The 12,175-nt window shown below is 29.8% G+C and overlaps 2 protein-coding genes across 7 annotated transcripts in view; both read left to right on the plus strand.

Annotated features, from left to right (window-relative positions):
• The window catches only part of LOC136986365 (espin-like), a 74,068-nt gene extending 66,307 nt beyond the window's left edge, over positions 1 to 7,761 (plus strand). For all 6 annotated transcript variants that reach the window (XM_067283886.1, XM_067283885.1, XM_067283888.1 and 3 more), the window contains 6 exons: positions 379 to 802; positions 3,046 to 3,930; positions 5,207 to 5,319; positions 5,387 to 5,554; positions 6,857 to 6,945; positions 7,024 to 7,761. In XM_067283886.1, the coding sequence (XP_067139987.1) occupies positions 379 to 802; positions 3,046 to 3,930; positions 5,207 to 5,319; positions 5,387 to 5,554; positions 6,857 to 6,945; positions 7,024 to 7,231 (1,887 nt within the window). In that variant the 3' untranslated portion in view covers positions 7,232 to 7,761. The remainder of the gene's footprint in view (positions 1 to 378; positions 803 to 3,045; positions 3,931 to 5,206; positions 5,320 to 5,386; positions 5,555 to 6,856; positions 6,946 to 7,023) is intronic.
• Positions 7,762 to 8,311: 550 nt separating this feature from the next.
• LOC136986368 (chloride intracellular channel exl-1-like) lies at positions 8,312 to 11,583 on the plus strand. Its single transcript, XM_067283896.1, has 2 exons — positions 8,312 to 8,391; positions 10,422 to 11,583. The coding sequence occupies exon 2, from the start codon at positions 10,719 to 10,721 to the stop codon at positions 11,454 to 11,456; it is 738 nt and encodes a 245-aa protein (XP_067139997.1). The 5' UTR covers positions 8,312 to 8,391; positions 10,422 to 10,718; the 3' UTR covers positions 11,457 to 11,583.
• Positions 11,584 to 12,175: the final 592 nt, after the last annotated feature.

Genomic DNA, 12,175 nt, shown 5'->3' on the forward strand with positions numbered 1-12,175 from the left:
ATTAACTTATTCCGATATAGTATAAAAATTAATTTTAATTTGGTAATACCGGTAGATAATCGTATGCTTATGATTCTAGTTCCTTAAATTTTTTTTTCGATTCAAATAAAGTGATGGTTCATTTAATTACTACTGTTAGAGTTTAGTATGTTAACAAACAATATATCCGGCAAGTTTTGTTTGTACATGTATACAAAGCAAAATTTGAACAGTAAGGTTGCAGATATTTAATTATCTTTAAGAATCCCGCACGTTGATCGATCCATTTTCTAGTTTTCCCGAATTGTCACGGTCTACAAGTTCTGACCAGCCGAGTTCAACCTTGAATGTTCACGTCCTATTTGTATCGTACGCTTGAACCAATCCCGATATTTCTAGGATTCGGACGGTTGTTCTTGCCAGTCGACAGCATCAGAAGAGAGCTACAGCTGTACAGAGGACTACCCTTCCGACAGTACAGTTTCGTCGGTCAGAGGGCCCTCCTGGAATTATTACGCCGGAAGAAGGGACAGGAGAGAGATAAGTCGACCTCATCACCACCACCACCACCACCATCCACCGGTCCAAGTTCGAAATACTCCACCGAATGCTCAGCAGCATCAGAGGAGTGCCAGCGGGAGTAGTTCAGGTAGCAGCAGAAAAACAGAGCCCACTACCCATCCTGTTGAATCTACATCGGGGACACCTTCCGGGTCCCAACAGCCATTTTTTCTCCATGAACCTAATATGACCTCTGATGATCGAGTGAAAAAATTATTCGGAAGTGAAAAGCAAGAAGCATTCAAGTCAAATACCCATCTAGGTAAGTATTTTGGGAATGAATTGTTACGCATCTTTTAAAGCAACAAGAAATAAATTTAAAAGATTAACAGGTTTGAAAATTTCATTCTAAGTAAATAAAATCAATTTTTATAAGAAGCATAATATGAAATATATTCTTATGCTTCTTACCAAAATTAGACCGGATGATTTGGTAAAAATTTTGACATTAAATATAATAATCTGTAAAATTATATTTGTCTTAAACCATAAAATAATATATAAGCTAATGTCTAGAATTATAAAGTTAATATAAGTAATGGAATTTCATTGCAAAATTTAGCATTGACAATTTTTATTGCTTCAATAAAAAAATTGTTAATACTAAATTTTATAAATTTGAAATTTTAAAGTATATTATATTTAATGCTTCATCTAATGGCTTATATCCTTTACTAATCACTTCCTCAATGATTCTTTATTTTAAAGTTAACTATTAAAATTTTTGTCCTTTTTATAAGTTCTCTACACGAAAAATTCCATTTAACCTATTTCAATCCCCTCAATTCCCACTTAAATAAAAATCGAACGTTTATTATGTTTGCACAGCTTAATATCAGATTAGAAGTAAAAGATAAATATTTTGTCAGCTATGTAAAGAGTAAAATATCTATAAATTAAAGTTAAATTAGCCTACTATTCTAATCGCTTTTCATAAATATATTTTACTTGTAGAATGGTTCATTTGATTCCAAAGAGTCAAATTTAGGTCATGTCTGGTTGTTGTAAAGATAGTAATTATTGCAAAATTTTGATTTATTGTGTCATAATTGATTTTAGGGAATACCTGAAGCTAAAGTTGTGAACATTTCTCATTTTGATAAGCACAAATTATAGATTTATATTACTATTTTCACCCTTAAGAACGTGAATTTAATTGATTTATAATAATTTGTATGTAAACGCAATGAAAAATTCAAAATCTAAATGAAAAATATGGAACAATTTTGAGATTGCAACGCAATTTGATATTTTATGTTGTTAGTCGTCTCTATAAAATAAAACTTTGATCATTATCCATTTCGCTATTTATCGCTTTTCTATTTAAATCTAAATTCATAAAAATAAAAAAAAAACTGTAGAAAAAGGAATCGTTTAATTATAACTAAACATTTAACTTTGATCAAATTTGTAATTTTCTTCTTCTTTGAATAGAAGTGTGGTCAAATGTCTGTCTGTAACCCATCTGTCCTTTTAACACACAAAAACCCCAAAATAATCGCTCCGACTTACTAAACCAAATATTTACAAAACTTTTTATAGAACTAACACAATTTAAAATGTAGGAAAACATCTTTATCCTCCAATACTTCCTTTCTAGAATTTTTTTGGAAATTGTTTTATCGGTTGTGTAACTTTTTTAGTTTGTCTTTTATGTGGTTTCTGAGGGAACTAGTTTTTCGTATGGGAAATTACTCCTTCTGAAAAAAAGCATTGCTTATTTCATGTTCCTTTCGTTTCTATCTTTAGAGGAGGAAAATAAAATAAATAAATAAATAATCTTTTTAGTCATTAACCTTGACAAAGAGAATAATCTTAATGCTATTTTTCTAGTTTTGAAATTTTGTCCGTGACAATTAACAGGAAACATGGTCTGATTTCGTGTTTTTGCTATTTTGTGATTTTCCTATAACCATTCAAAATCAATTTTGTTCATTTCCTTCATAATTTGAGATTATTTCTATCAAGTTATAATTAAAAAAATAACAGTAAGTTTCTTACTACATAAATTTTTCGGTTTTTCCTATTAAAATTAAAAATGAGTAGTCATAGATTTGGCGTTGATTAAAGCAGTCAGGCTATCATCTTATTAATTTTTTCAATATTAAAATTAAACTTTTGAAGTAATTTTAGACAGACTTTGGTATTAATATATAAAATGGGTTTTCTTTTTCCGTAAAATGACGAATAAGAGTATCATTTATGCATTCTTTCTAAATAGAATGAAATTCTAGTATAGCAATTAAGGTTTTGCTTCTTTTATTGACAATTACACCTTGTAGGTTAGATTTAGTTTGTTGATAACCCGGGGATTAGAAGGGATTGAAAATTCCATCCGATCCACTTTTCTTGTTGGTTAACTGTTGGAGGTGTACCTGTTTTTCTGCTAGGCTCCGGAACAGAAAGCTTCAATTAACCAGCTCCTTGCAACTCATGCTTAATCGGCCAAGCCGAACAACGGCAAACACAACTCAACTTAATTCCTTTCCGAACTTGTCTCCGCAGTTACCGCGGAAGTCCACCATAACTCCGACGATTGCATGAGCGTTTCTGACGTCAGCGATCCGGTACCCGATTACGACGACCACGTAAGAACGCCTACCAATAACGAAGCACAGACATCGTCCGAAGCTTGCAGCCTCAGCACCGACGAGGGGATCTCCCAGGAGAACGAAGAAGGCTATCCACAAGCCTTACAAGAGTTGATTGACGTGTTAGTTGGTCAAGCTACGGATACGGAAGAAGACAGCTGCACCATTAAGACCCTCTCCTCACAAAGGGCATCCGAAGCGGAGGATGCCCGATCCGACGACGGATCTAAGACTTTGGAACAAGAGGGGATCGATGAAACTGTGGTTAAGGTTCCGCTTACAGAAACCGTTTCTTGTCCAGCCGAAGTCGAAATCAGGCCCAAAAAGCAACCTGCACCACCTCCACCTCCTATTCCGACCATAATCACCACTAAAAAACGCGAAAGTGACTCCAACGAAGCAGAAGTATCGCACGAAGAACCGGTAGAATTTAAAAAGAAACTGCTTGTGAGGGGTCAACCTAAAAGTTTACCTTTCATACCACCGCAGTTTCACTCACCACCCGATTCGGATGTGAACATAAAGCCTTCCGAATACTTGCGGAAGGTGACCAAAAAATCCGGCGACGAACCGGAAGTGAACGGAGATACCAAAACGGCGAATGGCGGCGACCCGGATGGTGACACAATCAGCATTTCCGGTGAGAGTGTGACCAGAGTCGATCAAGTCACGGATCAGGCGGATAAGAAGATGAATGGCCACATAAGTCCCAGTGCTAATTCACCTAATAAGTTTTTCAGTGTTACAGTGGAACAGTTACAAACGATACAGCTGAAGAAAACTGATAAACCTACAGAAAGTAAGTACCTATACCAGTATTACAATAGTATTAAATTAAACGTTACTTTTGTTGTTATAAGAATAAATACGTTTGGTTTATGTATATTAGGAAGTCTATCACTTGAGGTGAGAACAGACTGAAATTATATATTAAAACGGTAGAGCGCTTCCTGTTTACGTGCTGCTGAGACTATCCTGTTGCAGTATAATAGAAAGACGATATCTGATTAGGTTGGAATTCAAAATTAAAAAGGTCAATAGAGTTCGTTGTGCATGGTCGGTGCATTATCCAGTTCAATGGCATCTGAACTAGATGTTATAATTAGCATAACTATAAATTTATAAATCGATTAGAACAAGATATAAATCGATTTTGTCGAAATTATGCTTTCTGAGCTGGAACAATTTTAATATCTAATTCATCGGTGTGAACATTGAATCCAAGATCTACCATTCATTACAAATCTTAACATTGTCAATTTGAACAACGTTAAGATTTGTAATGAAGCCTATGTTATAATTTATTAGTTTAGAATCGAAATTAAATTATAGGATATTCAATAATCTTTTTAAAAAAATATGTATTAATAATAGAACCTTAACAAATTTTACATTAAAATCACACAAAAATAATTTGGAAGCATAAACGGATATCAAAATATAATTGAGAGATATATTGAATAGATTATAGAAAAACAATAGTACAATAGAAACAGAACATTTTAAGATTTTCAATTAATAATTAAAAAATAATTACAGTTTAATTTCTTTAAATAGAAATGAAAATATTCGTAAATGAATACATTTATGAATTATTTTGAATTTGTAAATCTTGTCTTAAAAATACAAAACTGATGTAAAAATTTACTTGGTTATTGTTTTAGAAATATAAAAATGTGAAATTATTTGAAAGTGACGCTGTATTATGTCCTTCGAAACAGACATAACTTATTGTTCTGTTAATTTAACCACAATCAGAAATGCTAAAATCCTTAAAAATTTTAAAGAAAGTAAAGAATTACCTGCGTAAACCATCCGTGTCTTCTTCGAAATGCGGTTTCGTAATAACGATGCTACTACAACAACAAAATACAGCGGGGTTGCGCACGATACAGAGGGTTGTGCTATTTTCTAAACTAATGCTTCCTCGAGCACCACTGGCCTGCAGCTAATTTGCGAATAATTATAAAGTTTTTATTCTGTTTTGTGTCATATTAAAAATAAAATTAGAATATAAATTTCTTTATTACTCTAAATTTATTAAAATTTTATACTATGAAATTTGTTTCTTGTAGCTCGGGCTGTACTACTACAAAAGAATGACTTGATTACAGAATTAAAGCAATCTAAAGATATACAAGGCATTAAAAAGATGAAGGAAGAAAGAACTAAAACTGAAGAAGAAATGGTAAGCAGTATCATATAATACATCACAAAGAAAAAAACAAATGTTTTAACAAAGATTAAATTTGTAGGAGAAGAAGAAAGCAATAGAACTGTCGCAGCAGTTCTCGGTAGAAAATTTTGTGGATAAAGTTCCAGAAAAAGATGCTAATGGATGTGTTATTCCCGCCTGGAAACGCCAAGTAATGGCGAGGAAAGCTGCAGATAAAGCGAAGAAAGAAGCAGAAGAACAAAGACAAGTAAAAATGTTTACCTGTATATCTAAAAAGTAACTTTTACTGAGTTTAGGAAATTATCTAATTTCTCAACAAAGATTTCAAGTACATAATCACCTACATTAAAATGTAGTTAGTTAGAAAACCTTAATTTTTAAACAGGAAAATCATCTTTTCATCAGATATATAAACGATAACGATTAAACTGTGAAACTACTTTATGAAGTATGACGAAGTGGGAAAAGTATGCATTGTGACCACCCAAACTAAAACAAAACAGCTAAAACCTAATTAATGTTTCAAAACTAATAACCACATAACAATAGTGTATAATAATAATAATAGTACCAAAGGACTGCACTAATAAGCTTACGTAACTAAGATCACAATTAAGCAGTTAAGCAACACTGTCGAGCAGTATTAGAAAATAAAAAAAGTTAAAAATTAGTATTTTCTCTAAATTCGAAATATAATATATATTTCATGGTCATTAACCAGAAAGTAATTTTTTAAATAATTTTTCAGGTAGAACAAAATAATATTTTGATTACAGTTAAAACATTTATGGCTATCTTAATGATGTTGTTACAAACATTTTTAGATACAGAATGACTAAATTAAGTGTCAGTTCTATTTTCGAAAAATTAAACCATTTATCTATAGAAAATTACATTTAAACCTAATAAAACTGATAGTGTACCGTTGGAGAAAGTTAAATTTTTTTTGTATAGTTAGCGAGAATATATAATTATCTCAACATTAGCATTTTGTTACGTAACATGTAAAGTGAAAAAATATTTACTAAGAAAAGACGTACATTTAATTTGAAATTACGTCATTTTCAGCGCGCACAAAATTAACAGATTTCTAAATACTACTACTAATTTCAATATAAATAGGCATTCAAAAACCAAAACCTTTATATCTAAATATGAAAGTTGGTGTTATAAAAAAAAGTTAATTTAAAATTAATATTTCCGCAAATAAGAGCATGCTCTTATGTGAAAATCTCTCTTGTTTTCGCATTTTAAAAATGTCCTGCTCGCATATAAAAGCAGTGGCTCTTATATGCTAAGCATAATATATGTTTCAAAAACGTAAAACAAGCGCTGTCAATGTAAAATTAAATGTCACTGAATAGTTTACTGACTATCATTACATCAGTGATGAGCAAAAATTTTTATTTTTGTCATCTGTAAGAGCAAGCTCTTATTCTGAGTATAAGATCATTTCTTGCATATGAGATGTTCTTATATGCGCGGAAATACGCTATTTATTATATAATCTATAAATAAATAACTAAATTCGGATTATTTTAAATTAAAGAGAGAAGCAGAAGAAAGGAGGTTGAATTCCATACCGCCATGGAAAAGACAACTTTTACAACGTAAAGAATCGAAAGATGTTTCTGTTATGTAAGTGCTGTACATGCTTATAATCAGTATAATTTAAAGATCTAAATGTTTCAAAATTAATATATTCCCCCCCTGTAGAACAAATTCCGTTCAAAAGCCAGTTGTAGGAAATTTGGCTAAAGCACCTTCGATGGATAACTTAGACGAGAAGAAAGAGGAAGATGATGTGCAACACACAGAGACAAACGGAACGGTTAACGGACATGCAGACGAAGAATCGGAAGATGATCGACCACCAAATCCTTGGTTGCATCAACTACGTAAAACTAATATAGTCTTTCGGTGATTACCTATCGTTATATTATTAAAGGAAGGGAAAAGAAAAGAAAAAAATAAATTTCATATGTAAAGAAAACAGTTCCTGAAAGATCTGATATTGAAACAGCCTTTCATATTGTAAAGATTTATATGATATAAATATATATATTTTTTAGTCAGTAAATACGATCTTTTATGCCAAAGGAAGGTCAGAGAATCATATTTTTTTCAGGAAATTTTTTTTAAATAAATAAATTTTTTATATATATAAATATATTAAATATACGAAAAAGAAACCTAAGACTTCGTTATATAAAATAATAAAACTCATGTGAAAGTTTCGTGTAAAATTTTCGTTTTGGTGAAGGAGACTTTCCTATTTTAAGGGATGTTCGTCGTTGTTGTATCGTTTATACGAGAGACTATACAATGACGAGATGAAAGCTTTACAGAGACCATGGTGAAGGGCCATGGGTAATTATGGCTTAACATGGAGAAAAATAATGTAATATAATTATTATTTGTATTACGATTCAAATAAAATTTTAATGATGCTAATTTTGTATTGTATTGTATTTTAAAACTAAAATTATAACTTATATTAAAGTGATAAACTGAGTACAATATAATATTAAGAAATATTGCACGTGCTGCCATCTATCTTCGAATTTATAAACTGTTTTTGTGCCTAGAGAGAGATTCTACAGTAATTATTTTAATACTTATATTAAATAAAATAGTTTTTTAATTTTGTCAATAATTTTTAAAAAAATTCGAGCTATATTATAAAATGCAAGAATAATTTTATTATAAACTTACATTTAAATTATTTCCGATGTCAAATTTCAAAACGTGAATAATAAACATCTAGTGACGTTTAAGATTGATTATAGATTCTCTCTTCATATACATTTTATATTTTGTATATATTCATTCTAATTACAAGAAGTTACCGAAATCACTGTTACTGTTATTTAAAGTTTTAGAAAAAATTAATTAGTAAATTTTAAAAAAATTTAAAAACTGAATAAATAATTTTTAACTACGTTTAATACCTTATCGAAGTTGTAAAAGCGGTTAATGTACACTAAATAAACATCACGCAGCTGTTTGCAGTCGGATGTCTGTCTATGTATCAGTAAAAGTCTCATTTGTTCAACAGAAAAGTTAGAAGACGACTTCAAATTTGTACGTATTACATAACTTATATTATGTTGAAAATAATATAAAATGTAGAAATTTTCTGAATTATATATTCCAAGGCGTAGAACTACGTGATTATTTACGTTTATATGAGCATACAGACCTTCAATTTTATTGACAATATAATATTTTATTTCATCAGAGAGATCGATATATTATACTAGTATGTCTAGTCAAATTTGACATTTGATATGTAAACACTTGACAAAATCTACACATATTCTAATGTAAATTCGTATAATTATTCTAAATCGTTTAGGTAATTTTACCTTACGTTGCACTACAATAAAATCTATTTTTAAATCTCGTTATATTATCATAAAACAATAATTGTTTAGAATAAATCTGTATTGTAAAACTTTACAGATAAAGAATTTTACGATAAAATTAAATAGAGTACGTGTTATATATATATAATATACGAACCTTCATGTGTTTTATAATTACTATCTACGTCTGAGGATGATTATATATAAAAATACTCTATTAAATTATATTTATAAATGTTTAATTATTATTCAAGGAAGCATTTTCAAACGAATAATTATAATACAGTACCATCACATCACTACTGAATCATATTAAATATATAATTCTCGCTACTACTGTCCAAGATCTAAACTTTTAAAAATCTGTAGTGTAGTGTACTTTACATATATTATTATAACGCCTTTTTTTAGTCTATGTTATTCAAATTCATTTTTACAAAGGACAGAAAAATTTTTAAATTAAAAGTTTCAATTTCCTAAAATACAAATTTTTACATTTTTTGGAAAACGGGAATTTTTTTCATTATTATTTTTAGTAGAAAGAAAAAATAGTATGATAGAACTTTTCATACTTTATGTATGCTTTATGGTTTCAGCCAAAAAATTTTACAAGTGAATGAATGAGAAAACGGTTTTAATAAGCTGTTTTAGATAGAAAAAATTATATATTTTAACACTTATATTCAAAATTTTTCATTACATTTTCTTATACATCTAATTTAAATCATAAAAAATAAATGCGAGAATTTTAATTTTTATAATTATGTATTATCTATAAAATAGCGTAGTGGTTCTTAACCTGTGTTCCGCAAACCTACCTCGAGTGTTCTACGAAAGAAAAGATTTTAGTTTTTATTCAAATTTATTCCCATTGCTATATTCGTACACAATTCCGTGTTTTTATTTTATTCAATATATTAAAGTTTATTAGTTTATCGCTTCATTGTTTCCTGAGAATAGTAAACATGGAATTGCTTATAAATTTTTGAATGTATTGATGATAATGCTCCGTGTAATAAGTATATGAATGGTGTTCTGCGGCCTCAGAAAGAACCACTGAAATAGAGAATAAAAATTTACATACAGCGCAAACAACTTTCTCAAATTCTTGAGTACTTCCACTTTGTAAACGCTAACGTATTTTGAAAAGTTTCTGACCATCTTTTCAAATGAGGCAGCGATCAAAACTTTTTTTTTTTTTTAATATCATTTTGAGTAAAACACGAAAAAACTATTTAAACGAAATACTATTATTAGATACGTTTTCTTTTAAAATGGTAAAATATTGTAGAAATAAGAGTTAAACAAGATACTATGCAAAGAAAAATTATGCTAATTAAATGTTTCGCTAATGAATTATTCATAAAATAGATAGCTGATGGATAGATATATTGATTCTATATATTCTTCCTTTTTCCATATGTTTATTTCCGTATGATGCGATTCATAACTTCTGTTTTTAATATATTATAATTTTATCGAATATGCAATTTCATTAGAAAATTTTAAAATTTTGAATATTTAATATTCAAGAATTTATATATTAATAAATTCATTAAAATGAAATGGAATGAGTTACAGACACAATAAACATTTACTAATCGTAAGAATTTTTTCTTTAACATTTTTATAAGTTTGTTTCTTTTCCGAAATATATTTTATCACTACTACTAATATTAGTAAATAAATACAGTTTAATATATTGTAAATATCTTTATAAAAATGTATATATTTTTTTCTATTTAGATGTTAAGCAACACTAAACTACTTAAGCATGATATTTATTGATGAAAATAAAATCAGAATGAAAATATAAAGGATATTGTCAGCTACTGAGGGGTGTGACTCGTGCGAATTCGGTCGCATGAAGTCACCCTGACACTTTACTAAAAATAACGCGCTGTGTTATATTGGCATTATGCCTACGATGCTGTTAACAACCCAAGAAGACGATCTTCACTTCCAGGTTTATAATTAGTAAGGCGGAATACGCCAGTCTCCTCCAAGATGGTTGAAAGAAGCAGATCATTCTAACTGCACGCCATGAGTTCTCTACCAGAAGTGACCCTCTTCGTCAAGGCCGGCGCCGATGGGAAAAGGTATGGTGCCTGCCCCTTTTGTCAGAGAATATTCATGATCTTATTGATCAAAGCTAAAAACCAACAATTAAGATTTAAGGTGGCTACAGTCAACGTAGCCAAACCTCCAGAGGATTTCAAAAAAGTCTCTCTCAGAAGAGTTCCTGCTATTGCACACAACGATAATGCAACAGATAACGTCGACGACATAGTACAATATCTAGACGAAGCATTTCCTACACACACGTTAAACTACGATAATTCTGAAGCGGAAAAGGCATGCAAAGATATTTTCCAGAAATTCTGTTTTTTTATAAAGGAGGTATCTAAGGATAGCAGTTTATTAGTAGCGGAATTAAACAAGCTTAATAATTACTTGTTATCGGCTCAGACAAAATTTCTATGCGCCGACCACGTGACTCATCTGGATTGTGAAGTTCTGCCCAAATTGCATCACGCTAGAGTGGCTAGCAAAACGCTGAAAGGGTTCGATTTCCCGCCTAATATGGACGGTTTATGGAGGTACTTAAAAAATGCATATAACGAAGAATCCTTTGTTAAATCTTGCCCTTCAAATCAAGAAATAACTATTCATTGGGCCGATAAACCGGAAACACCTAGCTTATCTCTAGAGCAGCACGCTTATTTAACTAAAAGCGAACCACAGTACACCTTAACTATTCCGTCAGAAAATGCAAAGTAAGTTGAATAGAATTTTGAATTAAGGGCAAAAATATGATTGCAGTGTGTGCCAAGAATTTTGTTGATAAATTTTGTGATTTAAAAAGTATGTATTAATGCTGTTTAATATATATGATTATTTTCAATAAGTTTACTGTTCGTTCATTTTTTAAACTGTTCAATTAAATACATATCCACAATTTATTTTCATTTTTCTTCTGAGTGCAGGAAATGAGCTATTTAGTGCCAATGCCACATTTATTATGACAAGCATTTTTAATTTTATCTATACGCATTAAAGGTTAAAATTAGAAGACGATTAAAATATTTATAGATACAACTACATTATGACTAAATAATGGTTTCATTTATCGTGACATTTAAAAATTTTATCTTAGAAATGCGGTGTCAAAAAATATAAATTATTTTTTAACGTGGATGTATTAGATTGTATATGTAATTTGAAAAATGTGTGATCACAAATGTTTAAGAAAAATAATTCGTCAGCAAACTTTGCTTCGAAATATTAAATATAAGTTAAATATTTATCTAAATATTTGCAAAACAAATTTAACATTTTGCATTTCTTAAAATAATTTTAACTACCTCAATGTTTTTTAGGACTGTTTATTATTTAAAGGATACAATCTAATAAGAATATAAATTGGAATGTTGTATTTTGTGTGTTGATATTGTTACTTGTCAAACTGGATTTACATCATCTTTATACACATTATGCAT

Source organism: Centruroides vittatus, unplaced genomic scaffold, assembly GCF_030686945.1.
Source record: "Centruroides vittatus isolate TY-2023 unplaced genomic scaffold, ASM3068694v2 scaffold_1015, whole genome shotgun sequence".
NCBI lineage: Eukaryota > Metazoa > Arthropoda > Arachnida > Scorpiones > Buthidae > Centruroides > Centruroides vittatus.

What these genes read in the sequence shown, in the direction of transcription:
- LOC136986368 (XM_067283896.1), top strand. Translation starts at nt 10,719, where the DNA reads ATGAGTTCTCTACCAGAAGTGACCCTCTTCGTCAAGGCCGGCGCCGAT.